This window comes from Prunus persica, chromosome G1 (assembly GCF_000346465.2).
Source record: "Prunus persica cultivar Lovell chromosome G1, Prunus_persica_NCBIv2, whole genome shotgun sequence".
NCBI lineage: Eukaryota > Viridiplantae > Streptophyta > Magnoliopsida > Rosales > Rosaceae > Prunus > Prunus persica.
Genome location: NC_034009.1, coordinates 1,381,727 through 1,400,642, shown reverse-complemented (window position 1 = coordinate 1,400,642; position 18,916 = coordinate 1,381,727). Strand labels below are relative to the sequence as shown.

Below are 18,916 nucleotides of genomic sequence, written 5' to 3'. Positions count from 1 at the left end.
ATTAGTTTAATAGAGTTTTCTTCAATCCCACAAATTGCACACATCATCCTTGAGGTCGATCTCCAAAGTACAGAGCCTATCGTTGAAATGACGTAGAGCAGTGATTTTTGTTAGTGGCAAATGATACAGAGAAAGAGAGAGAGAGAGAGAGAGAGAGAGAGAGAGAGAGAGAGAGAGAGAGAGAGAGAGATTGGGAAATAGTAGGTTTCTTCTGGGGGGGGAGAGAGAGAGAGAGATTGGGAAATAGTAGGTTTCTTCTGGGGAGGTTCTTAACTTGTAATGTCTTAATTTGGATATGGGAGTCGAGAACCCTTATAATAGCTATCTGATCATGATTAGTGTGACCTAATTTCAACCCCGTTCCAATGAAAATGTACTCAAAAGTAAGTTGCCCTCTGTTCTACATTTTTCCACACTACTTTTTGTATATTTTTTTCAATCATGTGATGAGCATGTTTTCAATCATGTTGCAATTCGTTTACTTTTATAATGCATTAAGCTTAACTGCAGCTCTGGAAATCGAAAATAATCATCATGAAATCGGATCAATTATTAAGGAGACTTTGTTGCATCCGTTGTGTCATCAACTTGTGAAACTCTTATGTGGCCATTTGATATATATGCTTAATTAAGGTCAAATTTTGTTAATCGGAATCATCATATGTTGCTTCTGGATTCACGCACGCGGAGTAATCATTCTGATTCTGGATTTAAAATAATTAACTAACAACGGCTCTCTTATCTCTTTGTTTTCAAGGTCTGTGAGATGATCCTGCTGCGCTTAGGAAGAAATTAATATTCTTGACTTCAATACAAGGTTTGGAAAAACTTATTTAGCTTGTATTATTGACAGACCAAGAGTAAGACTTGTAGAACTCCCACCCCAAAAATAAAACCTTTCGGGGTGAGATGATTTGTATACAACATCTACGTATATGTACCCATCATATGTTGCTCGTTTGATGCGATGATTCTTAAAAAAGACTTATACAACATATCCATTAAACACTTAATTTAGAAAAACAAAAAAAGACTAACACTCTTCGGGTATACAATGGACATGAAGCACACTGACATTTTTATCCCAAAAAGAAATTAGGGTTATGGATAAGTTTTTAGCATCTTCTCTGAAAATAGATGGATATGTGACGTCTAATGAGACTGACTCTTCCGCGGGTGGACTTGTTGATATATCACTATCATTCTGCTCTTGCCATGATTAAGGGTTGTGGAAAAAAGGAAGAAAAAGAAGAAAAAGGAGAGAGTTTCTATTGTAGACTGTGGCCGCCTTAAAATCTATTGGGCTATCATTACCTCCCACATGAAACACATCAAGTTAAGTTTAGCACATTCTTAACGTTTCCATGGAGCAACATCCAGAGGAACCTTCTTATATTTAGTGACAACGGTTCTCCACATAAACACATGCTCATCCTTTTATTCTCTGTACTGACCGTTTTCTTTGAGGAAAAAAAAAAAAGAAGAAAGAAAAATAATTTGTCTATGTTACAAAATTCTCATTGAAGTCAAACCAACTTTCGAGCAAACATGAAAAATATTAAGTGTATCACATGTGTTGTTCGCATCTAATTAAGCTTGAAGAAGATCCCAAAAAAATAACATAATCACAATATCATAAATTAAGCCGACCATTTTATTCATATTCGTATTATATTATCAGAGATATGGTACAAATAACTAGTTGTAGTTACAACAAGTGCACGAAAGTTAAAAAGAAAAATAGCAACAACAACAACAAAAACCAAATTTGATTCACCTTGATTCGGAAAGAGGAAACAAACAAAGGAGAAAGGTTGGTATGTGAGAAAAAGGGTAGGTATGTACCTAAAAAAACAGCCTCACAATTATCTTGTTGACAAGTGTCTCTGAGAGTCTGACCGCTACCCTAATCCTGTGCGACTGTGGTCAACTTTTCTAATTTTAGGAGGAGGAACAACTTGGATTTGGAAAGTTGGACCACAAGTCAACTATATAAATCAATGTGCTTTTCTAATTTTTTTTTTCTTTCTTCATAATATTATTTGTATAGATCTTAAGATTTTGAAAGCCTAAAGCAAAATCTTATCCCCTCTCTTTTATTTTTATTTTTTTTTTATTCAGTTAAATATTATCGGTTTAACGTTTACTAGGAATCTTCATGACAGCTAGAACCCTCCTATGTAAATGAAATAATGCCGATTGCGATGGCCACCTGACTTTGGTGAAGGATGTTGAAATAATATTCCTTCCTAACATGGACTCTCCATCTTTTTCTGCTAATTAATTTAATATATATGTATATATATGACAATATGGAGAAAATAAATTATGAAACGAGATTCTCGTCTTGTCTTTGTCTTAACAAGAGACAATTTTAGCAATACCCCCTAAATTCTAGACCTTATTCTACTTTGGCCTATGAACTTTCAATTTGGTTTTGAGTCCTCCTAATCTTTCAAAAATGTGTCATGTGCTCCATTTTGTTAAGTTTGTTAATTCCTCCGTCAAATTCAAGGATATTTTTGTCTATTCAAGTTAGGATTTGGTTTTACCCCCTTAAACTCTAATTGATTCAACTCATTCTTCCTTTCAGACACTATTTTCACTCATGAAATCGCCGTTTTCGCCCATCTTCATCTATGAAATTCCCATTCAAAGTATGATTTGAAGGGAAGAATTGGTCAAGTCAATTAAGCTTTAAGTTGGTCGAACTAAATATTAATTAACTTGAATGGATGAAAATGCCTAATTTTGACAGAAGGGGGCACATTAACACGTTTTGAAAGATTAAGGGGCTCAAAACCAAATTGGAAGTTCATAGGACAAAGTAAAACAATAAACCTCTTAACAATATTGCTTAACATTTAATATGAGTCGCGTTTAATTTGTATAATTTAGATTATTAAACATAAAACAAGAGTATTTGTTGACACATTGAAATCAAAATCAAAATTCCTTTTCTTAATGTTCCCTTCCAAGGTAGCACTGCTACGTGGAAAATACTCTAATCAATATTGGGAAGGTGGTATGGTGGTTCCAAATATCTAAAACATTCTGTAAGTATCAAATTTGGTGGGCGTTGTTTGGCACAAGCACAACTTGTTTAGCCGACTAATTAAAGATTAAGCACAGCTGCAAGCAACTAGATTTCGTATTATTCTCATCTTAATAATAGTGACTAATAATCATATGATAATGGGGTTCAAGAATTATTGTATCCTCAACTTCCAAAAGTGCTAATTATATATTATTTTTTTCGGATCTTCTCTAAATCTAAACCTCCAACTCAGGCCCTCAAATCAGTGACCTAACACATGTGTAGAGCTTGACGACTCTCCAACCCAATGACAATGCACCACGTGTACTACATATGCCACGTTCCTCCTAGTGGTGAGCTGCTGCAATTTGTGATCGATGTCGGGAGCTGCTGACCAAGAGCCTAATAAGCAACATGGTGTTGGTGGTGGTAGTTAGAGGAAAAAAAATTCTATCGAGTTGTTCGAGTCGTGTGATAGTGTAAAATAGCATAACTTAGCTAAAATCAGATGTGTAAGACACATAAAAGTTGTTCATCATATCTCGACACATGTTATTTGTTTTGTTATTAGAAAATTTGGGATAAGTTTAACATTTAGAATATAAGTTGGATTTAATCCTCGTATTTTTTTCGTTGTTAAAAATAACAGTATTTACATGTACATCAGGTATATAATCTTATGTAGGTGCTTGTATGATCAAATAGTATAATATGCTGGTCTTTACTTTTGATTGATTAAATTGTATTTTATCAATATATTAGGTAAATATTATCAAAAAAATAATTCAAAATTTAAATTCTGAAATTCAATTACAAAAAATAATGCATTAAATTTAGATTTTCAATATATTTTCCTTATTTACATCAAAAAGTAAAATTAACACAACAAAAAAAGATAATAAATATCAAAAAACCTATATCTAAAATAAAAAATACTTTAACTAAACCCAATAACAATTAATCATTTTGGAATAAGCGAGCACTGTCTTAGCAAACATAGAAGGAACCACACTTCAGCCCGAAGTGGACGTGATCCCTCCTAACTGCAGCATTCCATTTAAAATGCATATTAAACTTCTGTAGTCATTTCCACATGTGGGTCCCGCTACGCACTCAAAGATCCCTCCCTCCATAATTTCCCTCTCTAAGTCGCACATTCACCACCTTATATAATACCCCCAGCTCGCCAAGAGTTTCATTGCTAGAGCTAATTAAGCATTTTAACCACCAGTTGCTTCCAATCCCTCTCTGGCATACCATAACCCTTAGGACAAAACGCTATACATATTTATACATCCCATTGCTATTTATATATATATATATTAGCACACAAGCACCAACCCATATATATAAGCCAAACCTTGATCATCTAGCTGCTTAATTAGCTCCCTCTGGTTAGCTCAAGTGTTTTTCTGAGGTGAAATGGGTAACGCAGATTATGAATGCCCACACCGCGTTGAAATTCCTCCAGCCAAACCATTTTTGAAGGCCCTGAAATCATCTCTAAAAGAGACTTTCTTTCCTGATGACCCTTTCAGGCAATTTAAGAACCAGCCCCCGTCTAGAAAACTTGTGCTGGGTTTGCAGCACTTTGTGCCCATCCTCGAATGGGCTCCTCGCTACACCTTTGACTTCTTCAAATCTGATCTCATTGCTGGAATCACCATTGCCAGTCTTGCAGTTCCTCAAGGGATAAGCTATGCAAACTTGGCCAACCTGCCCGCAATTATTGGCCTATGTAAGTATCCAGATCTATGTGAAATCAAATATCATATGCATATATTATAGGGCAATGTTTTCTCGTCATACAAATACTTACGTTGTTCAACTCCGAATCTGAGTTATACATTATCATAAGTATCTTATATTGCCAAACTCTCTTGTTTGCAAAAGACAAATGTGAAATTATTATTTTCGAAAATAAATGCAGATTCGAGTTTTGTGCCTCCATTGGTGTATGCCATGCTGGGAAGCTCAAAGGATTTGGCAGTTGGTACCGTGGCGGTTGCATCGCTTCTCATATCTTCTATGTTGGGGAAGGTGGTTAGCCCTACTGAGAACCCTAAGCTCTATGTTCAGCTGGCTCTCACATCAACCTTCTTTGCTGGAGCTTTTCAGGCTTCTCTTGGCCTCTTAAGGTATACATTAAGATTTGATAAAAAAAAGACCAAGCAAGAAGCACCCTCTCTTTAATTTCTGAAATGATGTTTTGTATGTATATATGTTGTATATTTGCAGACTTGGGTTTGTCGTGGACTTTCTGTCTCATGCAACAATAGTGGGTTTCATGGGTGGAGCAGCCACTGTTGTCTGTCTTCAGCAGCTTAAAGGGGTACTTGGGTTGGTTCACTTCACTCATGAGACTGATCTTATATCTGTCATGAAATCTATCTTCTCCCAAGTGCACCAGGTATACAAATTCTCTTTTTAATCTAATCTAATCTAAAAAGCTGTCACCTTTTTATATATGTTTGCCTTTTTGAACATTAAAATATTATATCATGGATGATGGAGGCTGGGTTATGATGCAGTGGAGGTGGGAAAGTGCTGTGCTGGGATGCTGTTTCCTCTTCTTTCTCCTGCTCACAAGATACTTTGTAAGTACATGGCACTCCATGGTGTTTGCTTAAATTGCTTTGCTCTAATGATTTGGAGAGTGTAATTATAATATCTTAAACTTGAGGAAGAATTAAGGAATTATTTTCATGCATGTCGTTTTACCCACTTGTTGCTGTCAAAACTAATAAAACGTCAACACACCACCAACGCCAATTATAATTACTTTTGTTTCAACCATGCAATTAACTCGATCTCTTGAGTCAAAAAAAAGTTTGCTGAGAATTCATCGACAGAACGCTTTCTAAGGAAATATATATGATTCTTATTGAATTACTTTGTTTCCACAATATAAGGGATTATATCTCTGTGACCTCTTTGGACACAATAAAAGTTGAAAATGATTATGTGAGAGTTTGAATATGTATGTTACAAATTAAATAATAAGCAACTGAATCAATGATTCAAATTCATAATCTAATAACATAATTACACAAAATTAGAAGAAGAAAAAAAACGCAATTGTTATGACTTAAATTTCGATGCTTCACAATTTTAGTGAATTTAGCATTTATAAATGGTATAGATTTTTTTAAAACAAAAATTAAAGCCATGGAGAAAGTAAAATATTCAAGAAATTTATAGTGAGTTGTCCTTATCTTTACCTTCCCTTGCGTAACTTTTTTTCAACGAAAAACATTAGTGAAATAATTAAAATTTTGATGAAGTTCAATTCTTTTAAACTATGATATACCCAGTTGGCGTTTTATTTATTTTTAATTTAAAAACATTAAACCACTCAAAATTTTATGATGCAATAAAAATATCAAATAAGGTGGGATGGGCGGAATGCCAATTCCCATTCCCAAACCCGATTCAGGAAATAAAATTATTATCATTCCCATCCTCATACTCATTTATTTTATTTATTTTGTGGACTTAGAAATGACAATTTTTTTATGTTGAGATTAACATCGCTATATTTCCAGTAAAATATTAGTTTTTGTACTTATGATGATGAATTTATGTTGATGACAATTAGAGCAAGAGAAAACCAGCCTTCTTTTGGATAAACGCAATGGCCCCACTGTGCTCTGTGATCCTGGGAAGCATTTTGGTTTTTGTAACCCATGCTGAAAAACATGGCGTTCAAGTAGTAAGTATCTCACTCTCTATCTAACATATATTTACTGAACATATTGATCATCGTTTGTAAATGTGATGCAAGTAGTATTATTAATATGTATAACGCACTTGAGGCTAATTAGAGGCACGCTATTATTTATTTATTTATTTATTTTTATATAATGACAGGCTTGCTTTGTTTTTGCAGATTGGGCACCTTAAGAAAGGGCTGAACCCACCATCTGTTTCTGAGCTGGCCTTTGGGTCACCATATCTTACAACAGCCATTAAAACTGGGATAATCACTGGTGTCATAGGCCTTGCTGTAAGTCCCCCAAACTCCTCAAATCTCACTCATAACTCACTAACTGCATCCCAAACCATCAATACAATGAGGGAGGGTTTAGGCTAACATTGCTAGGGTTCTGGTGGTGAATTTGCAGGAAGGAGTAGCTGTTGGAAGAAGTTTCGCCGCATTCAAGAACTACCACATTGATGGTAACAAAGAAATGATCGCTTTCGGGATGATGAACATTGCAGGCTCTTGCACTTCTTGCTACTTGACTGCCGGTACATACAGCTCTGAAATGTAGATAATAGGAAATGTTCTCTTGTTAGACTGTGATTGTGTTGTCACCCGAACCACTAATCCATATTCATGACTGATTTTCACTTGCAGGACCATTTTCGAGAAGTGCTGTGAACTTCAATGCAGGATGCAAGACTGCCGTGTCGAATATTGTAATGGCAACTGCAGTGATGTTCACACTGTTGTTCTTGACGCCATTGTTCCACTACACTCCACTTGTGGTGCTCTCCGCCATTATAATGGCTGCCATGCTTGGCCTCATTGATTATGAAGCTGTAATCCACCTCTGGAAAGTAGACAAGGTGGACTGCATTGTGTGCCTAGGTGCATATGTTGGTGTTGTCTTTGGCAGTGTTGAGATTGGCCTAGTCATTGCAGTAAGTAGACACATATTTTCTTTTCTTTTCTTTGTCATAAGAAAAAACTGTTGCGTAGACATTTCTGATTGATATATTGGACATGCAGGTTACAGTTTCCATGCTAAGGGTGCTGCTATTTGTAGCTAGGCCAAGGACTTTTACTTTAGGCAACATTCCAAACTCATCGATTTACAGAAGCATTGATCAATACCCAGATGCAAACAACATTCCAGGAATTCTCATTCTTCAAATTGATGCACCCATCTATTTTGCCAATGCAAACTATTTACGGGAAAGGTAAACTTGAAGTGCACAATTAAGAAAAGAAATTTACGAAAAACATATTATCGTCAAGCATTGTAGAGTATTAACCTTTGCTTAAAATCTCGGTTCTCAGGATCTCAAGATGGATATATGAGGAGGAAGACAAGCTAAAATCTTCTGGAGAAACAAGCTTACACTATGTTATACTAGACCTTAGCAGTAAGTGATCATTCTGCAGCAGTCACAAATTGAAATTTATCTCCTGCACTGACCTTTATAATTACTCTGTTGCTAAAATTAAAATCAAATTACAGCTGTAGGCAGCATTGATACCAGTGGGATCAGCATGCTTGAAGAGGTCAAGAAAAATGTTGACATAAAGGGTCTCAAGGTATGAAACTGCATTTCACTTCTAACTCTTTCCAGCTTTTATAATGGACTATGGTTGACTAGTGTTGTTGGGCAGTTTAGTTCATATATTTGTTTGATCATGTGCTTATATTTATATTCTTCTCCTCCTTTCTTTTGATCTATCAGCTTGTGTTAGCAAACCCTCGAAGCGAGGTGATTAAGAAGCTTGAGAAATCCGAGTTCATCGAGAAAATTGGTCAGGAATGGATCTATGTTACAGTGGGAGAGGCTGTATCAGCATGTAACTTCATGCTGCACACCTGCAAACCCAATCCCGGAGAAACAGAAGTAAACAGAAAAGATGACAATGTCTAATCTGTGATGATCAATCAAGGGGTGAAAGTTTTTGATACTAAAATGGGTCTGACCTCAATTATATGTGTGGCAGCCGCTTTTGACAGAAAGAGAACCGCTATATATCTAACTCGATTGATGGATCCACAGGTGGGAGAAAGGAGGGTTTCCTTGCAGATGAAGGCATAGCTAGGGAGATTATAAGAAATAAGCTTATGTATTATTATTATTATACACTAAATTGAGATTATGAAAAATGTAGATGATATTCGAGGCTTGTGGTTTGTAGAGATTTTAGAGGCTTGGTTTTCCTCTGTCCCCAGCCCCTCCTGTAATGTCTCTAATTAGAATAAATTGCTTCTCTCTAATGCTCCAACTGCTCTTCCTGATCCTTCTCATGTCTCAAATCGGGCATGGCAGATACTTCTAAATAAAATAATTGGGTATTTGCATGGCAAGTAAAAGGAACAAATCCTGACATAGAAGTATAACATATTACAAACATAACACACCATAAAATACAAGAAACAAGAAGCACCACAGATGCTAGTTGCTTTGGAATTATAACTGGAAAGTGATTTCGTTTGAAGCAAGTATCCCTTTTTGCCCATATCCTGGGTTTCGAGGGAGTAGGCATTATTGGTAGAGAGGAAGTAATAAATTGGGGTTTATCGGGACCAATGCTGCGAGCTTCCGGAATACAATGGGATCTTCGTAAAGTTGATCATTATGAATGTTACGACGAATTTGATTGGGAGGTACAGTGGCAAAAAGAAGGAGATTCGTTGGCTCGTTATCTAGTCCAAATTGGTGAAATGATAGAATCTATAAAAATCATTCAACAGGCTCTGGAAGGAATTCCAGGGGGACCCTATGAGAATTTAGAAATACGATACTTTGATAGGGAAAGGAATCCTGAATGGAATGATTTTGAATATCGATTTATTAGTAAAAAGCCTTCTCCTACATTTGAATTGCCGAAACAAGAACTTTATGTGAGAGTCGAAGCCCCAAAGGGAGAGCTGGGAATTTTTCTGATAGGGGATCAGAGTGGTTTTCCTTGGAGATGGAAAATCCGCCCCCCGGGTTTTATCAATTTGCAAATTCTTCCTCAGTTAGTTAAAAGAATGAAATTGGCTGATATTATGACGATACTAGGTAGTATAGATATCATTATGGGAGAAGTTGATCGTTGAAATGATAATTGATACACCAGAAGTACAAGATATTGATTCTTTTTCTAGATTAGAGTTTTTAAAAGAGTTTTATGGAATTATATGGGTGCTTATTCCTATTTTGACTCTTGTATTGGGAATCACAATAGGCGTACTGGTAATTGTATGGTTAGAAAGAGAAATATCCACAGGGATACAACAACGTATTAGACCTGAATACGCCGGCCCTTTGGGAATTCTTCAAGCTCTAGCATATGGGGCAAAACTGGTTTTCAAAGAAAATCTTCTTCCATCTAGGGGGGATACCCGTTTATTCAGTATCGGGCCATCCATAGCAATCATATCAATTTTAGTAAGCTATTCAGTAGCTCATTTTGGCTATCACCTTGTTTTAGCGGATCTCAACATCGGTGTTTTTTTATGGATTGCCATTTCTAGTATTGCTCCAATTGGACTTCTTATGTCAGGGTACGGGTCAAATAATAAATATTCCTTTTTAGGTGGTCTATGAGCTGCTGCTCAATCGATTAGTTATGAAATACCATTAACTTTATGTGTGTTATCAATATCTCTACGTGTGATTCGTTGATACATAGACATAAACTTTTCTTTATTCCTTCCTTTCAAAGAAAGGGTTGGAATGAATTAAGTAGATGTAGATATCTTCATTTTTTTTATTCATTATTCGGGTTGATGAACTAAATCAAATAGTTATATGAGTGAAAGAAAACAGCTTATATATAAATTCGCAGTAAAAAGATTGAGTCTCATTTTTTATGTATAAGAGTTAGAGAGTTAAGCGGAAATAAACATAAACAGAAGCGACCGTTTCCCCCAAGATTGGTTGATTAATCATCCTGACTTGAAGCGGGCTCAAAAGATCAACCATATTGAGTTTTCACTATCATTTGTATGTATTACCACAGGGGGGGTTGAACAAAAACGAGTGGGTGATTAGAAACACCAAGATATGTAAAGGATTAGTAATGGAGATTATGTAAATTCTCCAAAATGACATTTTTACATAATAATGTACAAACAAAGAATACTCATTGGGGCTTTAAGTTGGTAGAAATGATCAGGCAATACTCCCCACGACACGATTCCAATCCAGAGTATGCTCCTATCCACCGATTAAATAAATAACTATTGGGAACGAAATAATCCTTTACTTTATTTTGTAAGCCCCCTTTTTCTCAGAAATAGAAAGAAGAATAGGAACGAAAAAAAGAGAAAGAAATCCAATTTCAATAAAAAAATAAAAAATATACCTTTTTTATTTCCCAGATACATATTAATAGATATAGAATTTGTGTCATAATTCATGAATTAATTATAGAATTTTTTTCGTACGTGAAATAAACGGGTTATTGATATTTCTACAATAAGTATTTTATTGAAGAATTAAGTTATTACTCAACAAAGAAGAATTAAAATTCTTATTGAAATTATTAAAGTTAAAGAAAGGGTGAGATCGATTCTGAAGTACCTTTTTTATTTATTATTAAATAATTATAACAGACAGAATTCAATTGGTCTAATTTAGGACCGTCCAATAGATTTTGACTTTATCCATCCTACAAACGTACCAAGATAAAATAATACTGACGCAATCCTTAGATTTATTTCTGGCCTTTAAGGAGCCGTATGAGGTGAAAATCTCATGTACGGTTCTGTAATAGCGATGGTAACAGTAATGGTATCACCGACTATAATTATCTAACAGTTCAAGTACAATTGATATAGTTGAGGCGCAATCAAAATACGGTTTTTGGGGATTGAATTTGTGGTGTCAGCCTATAGGGTTTATCATTTTTATCATTTCTTCCCTAGCAGAATGTGAGAGATTACCTTTTGATTTACCCGAAGCAGAAGAAGAATTAGTAGCAGGTTATCAAACCGAATACTCGGGTATAAAATTTGGTTTATTTTATGTTGCTTCCTATCTAAACCTATTAGTTTCTTCATTATTTGTAACAGTTCTTTACTTGGGAGGTTGGAATATCTCTATTCCGGACATATATGTTTCTGAGCTTTTTGAAATAAATAAAACATGTGGAGTTTTTGGAGCGACAATTGGTATCTTTATTACATTAGCTAAAACTTATTTGTTCTTGTTCATTCCTATCACAACAAGATGGACTTTACCGAGGCTAAGAATGGACCAACTATTGAATCTTGGATGGAAATTTCTTTTACCTATTTCTCTCGGTAATCTATTATTAACAACTTCTTCCCAACTCTTTTCACTGTAAGGTAAATTTACAACTTATCTCAAACAAGAGAAATAAACAAACATAAAATTATTCATAATATATATTAATGATATGTTCTCTATGGTAACTGGGTTCATGAATTATGGTCAACAAACAGTACGAGCTGCAAGGTACATTGGTCAAAGTTTCATGATTACTTTATCTCACGCAAATCGTTTACCTGTAACTATTCAATATCCTTATGAAAAATTAATCACCGCTGAGCGTTTCCGCGGTCGAATGCATTTTGAATTTGATAAATGTATTGCTTGTGAAGTATGTGTTCGTGTATGTCCTATAGATCTACCTGTTGTTGATTGGAAATTGGAAACTGATATTCGCAAGAAACGGTTGCTTAATTACAGTATTGATTTCGGAGTCTGTATGTTTTGTGGTAATTGCATTGAGTATTGTCCAACAAATTGTTTATCAATGACTGAAGAATATGAACTTTCTACTTATGATCGTCACGAATTGAATTATAATTAAATTGCTTTGGGTCGTTTACCAATGTCAGTAATTGACGATTATACAATTCGAACAATTTTTAATTCGCCTAAAAAAAAAAAGTAAATCTCTTGATTAAAGAATAATTTATAATTACTTTACTAAGACTATTACTTTACTAATAAATAATACTAAGGTTCATTTTTTTTGGATCTAATCTAAAGGAATCGGGTTTCTTTTGTTTTGTTTGGTCAATAACTACAATTCCCAACTGTTGATTAGTTGGTTAAGAATCACGTCTTAATTTGGATTGAAAATCCATTAATTAATATATCTGTAATTATTTTTACATATATAGTTTCAAATGAGAACTACTCTTTCAGATAACGAATTAAATTAGTCCAATAATTGTACTTACATTTATTCATATCCCTTAGGATTTAATTAGGAATTGCTCAAAAATTATAATTTTTTTTTCTGTTCGTATTTCAATAAGGTCATGAAAAACATTTAGATTTATTTATCTCTTATTTTACATATAATGGATTTGCCCGGACCAATACATGATTTTCTTTTAGTCTTTCTGGGATCGGTTCTTATACTAGGAGGTATGAGAGTGGTATTATTTACCGACCCCATTTATTCTGCCTTTTCATTGGGACTGGTTCTTGTTTGTATATCCTTATTCTATATTCTATTAAACTCCTATTTTGTAGCTGTTGCACAACTCCTTATTTACGTGGGAGCTATAAATGTTTTAATCGTATTTGCTGGGATGTTTATGAATGGTTCAGAATATTACAAAGATTTGAATCTTTGGACCGTTGGGGATGGGGTTACTTTGCCAGTTTGTACAAGTATTTTTGTTTTACTCATGATTACTATTACAGATACGTCATGGTACGGGATTATTTGGACTACAAGATCAAACCAGATTATAGAACAAGATTTGATAAGTAATAGTCAACAAATTGGAATTCATTTATCAACGGATTTTTTTCTTCCGTTTGAATTCGTTTCAATAATTCTTTTAGCCGCTTTGATAGGTGCAATTGCCGTGGCGCGACAGTAATAAATCTATAGAATTGGCAACAGCAATCCAAATTAAACTGTGATTTTTGCATAAAGAAATGTCATAACATGGATTATGCATCCATCAACAAAATTTGAACAATTGTGTAATTCACATTAGAATACTAAAATTCCATCCATACATATAGCATAATGGGCAGCAAAGATATAGCTTTCATGCATTAATAACAAAATAGATGACCTATTCAACAGTTACATCGCTGTTTAGAATTTTACAAAATAAACTCTGTAGCACCTAATTTCAAGTTTTCACCGTATAAGCAACAGGGGCCAAACTACTCATTACACCGGAAAAACAGGATAAACAACCTCACACTAAGGAATCTCTCGGTAAAATTCAACCACTCAAAACAAAAAGGCTTGAATTTCTTTAGAAAGAAACAGAACCTCGAGTAAATGCATGGTATGATAATGGAAAGCACCATCCTGCAAATTACCAGGGCGAAAGAAAACCTTGCAAAATGAGGCAAAAGACTGTCACCAAGGCTGTATCTCTCGCTAAAATGGGCCTGAGATTTTCCTCCAAAATGCAAATACAGGCATCTATGAATTGTACTGTTTGAATAGGCGTGGAATCAATTCGTGGGCACCGATGTCTAAATCCTCCGGATCCCTGAATGAGGCACAAACATTTAGATTACCTAGCTCCTAAAGGAAATATAATACCAAATATAAAAACTCTATTGTTGCTGTGATCATATATTCTGACAGCATGGTCTTGTATAATAGGTTATTTAGACCATATTAAGTGAGCAAGCCCACTGAGCCTGCTTCCCTGAAATTTTCCTTCCAGCATCTTACAAACATTAAAACATATAAAAACCCAATTCCTACTGGTAATTCCTCATCCATATGCTTTCAAAGTTTCCATTTCTTCATTCTCTTAAAAGCAAAAGGGACCATATTTCTATGGCTTTGCACTTTAAAGAGAGAACACAACATTAGAACTAAAGCTTCAAGGTGGAAAGAAATGTAACCATCACATATAACCTAAGTACTGATGAAGCATTTTTGGTACTTATAAATATCAAGTTAAAAAAGTCATCCATAGTTACAAATTGACACTGAGAGAGAGAGAGAGAGAGAGAGAGAGAGAGAGAGAGAGAGACCTGCACAATATCTGGCCTAGTTCACTAGAACTAGGAATAAACCACAGCTTTCGCAGGAAAGGGGTCTCAAATTGAACAAAGAAACCATCATGTTGCCCATGTTTCCATTTCCTTGATCCCTGACCTTTCCAAACCTGCAAAAAGTATATGATGATTAAAAACTCTTTGTTAACTACAAATTCCTTTTATTCAATAAGTCATCACTCTGCCCTGAACTTAAATCATCTGCGAATTTAAGTTGAATTTATCACATGGAGGATCAGTAACAGCTAGTGAAATCTGAAACAGATCAGTCGACTATTTTCCTTTTCTTTTTTTTGAGAAAGACCAATGATAACTACCTAAACTGCCCAAAAGCACCATGCAAATCACCATGCAAAAGCCTTTTAAGCACACAAGGCACAACTTGAAGTCTTGAACCCACACCAGAGGTCAAACCTCCAAATATTAACTCAAATCTTGAACACAAACAAATACAATGCACGCAGGGATACAGAGACTTAGGCATGTGAGACACAACTTGAAGTTAAATGTACCTGTGGATAAGACATGATACTTTTGGGAGTGACCAAACAAGCTGCTCTGGAGAAAGAGTCCTCAGCATACTGCCTAAGAAATGAAAAACAACTGCCGTGCGTATGGGGTGATTCGAAGGCCTGGAATAACGGGTAAGCATTGATTAGGTAAAAACAATTTAAGAATAATGGTTTATGGCTCAAAAAATATATACTTTATATGAGATAATAATCTGATGAGGTTGCAATAACTCGTTTTATCTCAACAGAAAAGAAGGGGTCATAAAACTAAATACATTGAAATTATTTTTCAATCAATCAGAAAAGGGATATTTTGAAAAGTGAAAGATCTAAATTTAATACCTTATCAATATTCACAGCTGGAGCATATTTCTCGGTGTCTGTTTTTTCCTTATCTAGGAGAAAGTAAACTCTAGCCTCCACTTTAGAAGTTTCGTGCCATGATTTTATAGCTGTCTCCATTGTCTCAACAAGGAAAGAAAACATGTCTTCCCAACATTCTTCAGATCCACGCTTTCCAGACTGCAAAAGAGAAAGAGTGACTTAATCCTTCTTATTAGGACTGATTGAAATTTGAAACAGTCCAAGTGCAAGTGATCCATTAAAGTCTCTATATAAGCTGCTGAGAAATTAATGAGTAACATCTTACCTGCATACACAGTTCAGGGAGTTAAGGAAACTTGATATATGAAAGTTGCAAGTCACACCATTCAGGCAAAGAAAGAAAAAGCAGATACAAACAAAGAATAACATAGAAAAATGACTGAGAGATTATATTTCTCGCTCAAGCACAAAGATAATATACGCCATATAAAATGCAGAATAATATGGAACAAAAGTCATAGAGAATCATGAATCCTTGATTGGCCAATACACTCACCATTTCAGATTTCAGTTTATCCAATTGTCTTGCCATATCAACATTGGATCTCATTTTCTCCACCTCCTGAGCACGTTTTTTATCTCTCGCCAACTGAGAAATCCTTTTTATCTTTCTTGATACTTCTGTGCTTTGTGAGTTATATTGCAAAGCTGTTTGGAAAGCAGCTAAAGCCTACAACATGTGATGAACAGTACGAATATCAGTAGCAGAAAACTAAAATCATGTGGTCTTGTCCAAAAGGCCTTCAACAACAATGGGAAGAGTGAAAGAACTTCTAGACATACATCATCATATTGTTCCATGGCCTCTAATATGCATCCTTTCCTGAAATATCCCTGTAGATGCATCAAAAAGGTTCTTTTAAAGGAAGAAATAATGAAAATCAAGATATTTTTCTTTCTAAAAGTAAAAGTTTGTTGAGAATAAAAGAAATTTTTTTAAGAAAAATAAAACAGCAGTACCTTTTCCCACTGGGGGTTCAATTTAATTGTGGTCTCTGCATCAGCAAGGGCTTTGCTAAGCTTAACCAATTGCAAAAATGCCGCAGCGCGGTTGCTGGCCAACAATGGAACATTAAAATGAAAGGAAATGCATCAGTACAGCATGCATACAATGTTACGTGGGAAAGTTCAGCCAAGACAGCTTGTTACTTGAAAATTGTAATTGTTTATTACTACTATCTACTTTTTATGAACAACCTTCCATGTTTGCAAGAACATCCTTACATACCAGTGAGCAAGAGAAACAATATTAGCATATAAACAAAATAACGAAGAATATGCATAAAGAAAGTTGACCGATTATCATTCTGCAATTGGGAAAGCAGCAGGCGCACCAACCCATTCACAAATCAGCCCTAGCTACCATACGCTTTCTCTACATTTTTTCACAGAGCAGCCCTTTGTTTTAACTAATGCTAAAAAGAATATGAATGCGGTAGCAATTGAAGCAGGAACTGTACGTTGCAGACCCTGACACCAACTATAGGATTTGACATAATGCAGCAGGTTTTATCCAAATCCATTACTTGGAAATAAAAAGGCCATAATCAGACTTTGACAGCCTGAATGTGGTACCAAAGTAGATATTCTTGCCCCAACAAGTTTTTTTAATACAGTTACATTCCTTTTTATTCCCGATGGCCTTGCTTTCTTCTATAAACTTCAAATTACATAAGATCTCAGAATACTTTTTCACACAAATAAGCCAAAATCTAACCTTCTATAAGGAAACAGTACCATTTCTTAGCTCAAATATTCCAGCCTGTTGAAGCCACCATCATCTCATCTTAGTTCACTTAAAAAATTTATACCAAAAAATAAATAGAAAGAATATAAATCTATAGTACCAAAGTGCCTGAATTTCTTCTGGTAAGGTGGAAAGGGAATTTTTTTTGCATCTGAATACCATAACCATGGTTAAATCTAAATTAAAAACAAGCTTGTATATCAACTCTGAACCTCATGTAACTTCGAAGTTCATACACGCTACAAAATGCTGCCGTAGCCGTGGAGCGGAAAATAGGATAAAAGAATACTCATGCAGCCTAGGCATCATAATAAGCAATGTGCAAATTATGAAATGAAGATGCCAACTATCTCCTGGGAGCGTTCAGAAGGACACACATAAACAAAGTGAACAATAGAAAACGTTCATCTGTTTTTCGACATAAACGAAAGCACACAACTTTAAATTCCTACTTATTAAATTCATGACAAAACATGTCCATACCGAACTAATTAACAAAATAATTCAAATTCAATAAGAACCCAGGTGAATAAGTCAAGTAAACTGTGTGGCCAACCAATCAAAATGGCATTTTGATCCCATGTCAAATTTAAAACTAGAAAACCAACAAATAAAACAAAAATAAATTTTGAGGCGGTAAATATATGTACCTATAAAGAGTGGGGTTGTTAGGGTCTTGCTTGATGGCCTGAGTGTAGAGTGCAGCGGCTTTGAGATAGTTCCCTGCTTTGAAATGCTCATTTCCTTTATCTTTCAGCGACTCAACTCCCCCTCCTGCCGATGCGCCCGCCTTATCTGATCCTCCTGCTTCCGCCATTCTTTTATGCTTTTACTGACTCTTACAGCTCACTAGGGTTTATCAGAGGGACAGAGAGAGAGCAACTCACTGCCAGTAAAATTCCTGTCTCCTTCAATAAAACCTCCGGTTTCTTTGATACGCTTTTGTGCTGCTCACCCAAGAAAACGTGATTCTGAGCCATGGTTTCGTTTCATCAAGACTTCAAAAGTGAAATATGGGTCGGGCCGTTTTATCCGGTTCATGTCTAATTGGATGGACAGGATTCTGAGAATTAAACGTATAGGCCCAAACATATTATCTCCAGTCTTAAGCCCAGCCAACGATGGATCCGATTCCTTTTTCTTAACAAGAAAACAAATTCTTTTTTCAGTTCATGCAAAGGAAATTTTACCTCACTTACATGGCCAGTCCATTGATGTAAGATCCCACATCAACTAACGGAGAGGGAGTGATGTGCCTTATATGTGCACATCCGCATCCATCTAGCACGAGGCCTTTTGGGAGCTCACTGGCTTCGGAGTCGTAGGAACTCCGAAGTTAAGCAAGTTGGGGGCTAGAGCAATCCCAGAATGGGTGACCCACTGGGAAGTTGCTCGTGAGCTCTCAGAAACAAAACCGTGAAGGCAGAGAGGGGGGCTCAAAGAGGACAATATCGTGCTACTGCGGAGTTGATTCCGGGATGTGACAATTTGGTATCAGAGCCACTCTGCCGTGTGGTGCGAGTGTGTCGACGAGGA

General features: G+C 35.5%; 2 protein-coding genes across 2 annotated transcripts; one reads left to right on the top strand and one right to left on the bottom strand.

Annotated features, from left to right (window-relative positions):
- Nucleotides 4,250-9,011, top strand: LOC18792039 (sulfate transporter 3.1). Its single transcript, XM_007225056.2, has 12 exons — nt 4,250-4,775; nt 4,968-5,175; nt 5,276-5,447; nt 5,569-5,634; nt 6,636-6,749; nt 6,927-7,043; nt 7,162-7,288; nt 7,398-7,684; nt 7,773-7,963; nt 8,064-8,149; nt 8,245-8,321; nt 8,468-9,011. Exons 1-12 carry the CDS (start codon nt 4,460-4,462, stop codon nt 8,654-8,656), a joined length of 1,950 nt encoding a protein of 649 aa, XP_007225118.1. The 5' UTR covers nt 4,250-4,459; the 3' UTR covers nt 8,657-9,011.
- On the bottom strand, nt 13,738-18,382 carry LOC18790339 (RNA polymerase II-associated protein 3). The gene is made up of 8 exons (XM_007225594.2): nt 18,031-18,382; nt 16,594-16,687; nt 16,417-16,467; nt 16,130-16,303; nt 15,592-15,771; nt 15,250-15,369; nt 14,714-14,847; nt 13,738-14,217 (listed from the first exon to the last, which is right to left on the bottom strand). Exons 1-8 carry the CDS (start codon nt 18,195-18,197, stop codon nt 14,148-14,150), a joined length of 990 nt encoding a protein of 329 aa, XP_007225656.1. The 5' UTR covers nt 18,198-18,382; the 3' UTR covers nt 13,738-14,147.

What these genes read in the sequence shown, in the direction of transcription:
- LOC18792039 (XM_007225056.2), top strand. Translation starts at nt 4,460, where the DNA reads ATGGGTAACGCAGATTATGAATGCCCACACCGCGTTGAAATTCCTCCA. An exon ending in AAAAACATGGCGTTCAAGTA is followed by an intron (nt 6,750 to 6,926) that starts GTAAGTATCTCA and finishes TTGTTTTTGCAG; the next exon opens with ATTGGGCACCTTAAGAAAGG. An exon ending in AGATTGGCCTAGTCATTGCA is followed by an intron (nt 7,685 to 7,772) that starts GTAAGTAGACAC and finishes TTGGACATGCAG; the next exon opens with GTTACAGTTTCCATGCTAAG.
- LOC18790339 (XM_007225594.2), bottom strand. Translation starts at nt 18,197, where the DNA reads ATGGCGGAAGCAGGAGGATCAGATAAGGCGGGCGCATCGGCAGGAGGG. An exon ending in CCATGGAACAATATGATGAT is followed by an intron (nt 16,304 to 16,416) that starts GTATGTCTAGAA and finishes CACATGTTGTAG; the next exon opens with GCTTTAGCTGCTTTCCAAAC. An exon ending in CAGCTGTGAATATTGATAAG is followed by an intron (nt 15,370 to 15,591) that starts GTATTAAATTTA and finishes CCGTTATTCCAG; the next exon opens with GCCTTCGAATCACCCCATAC.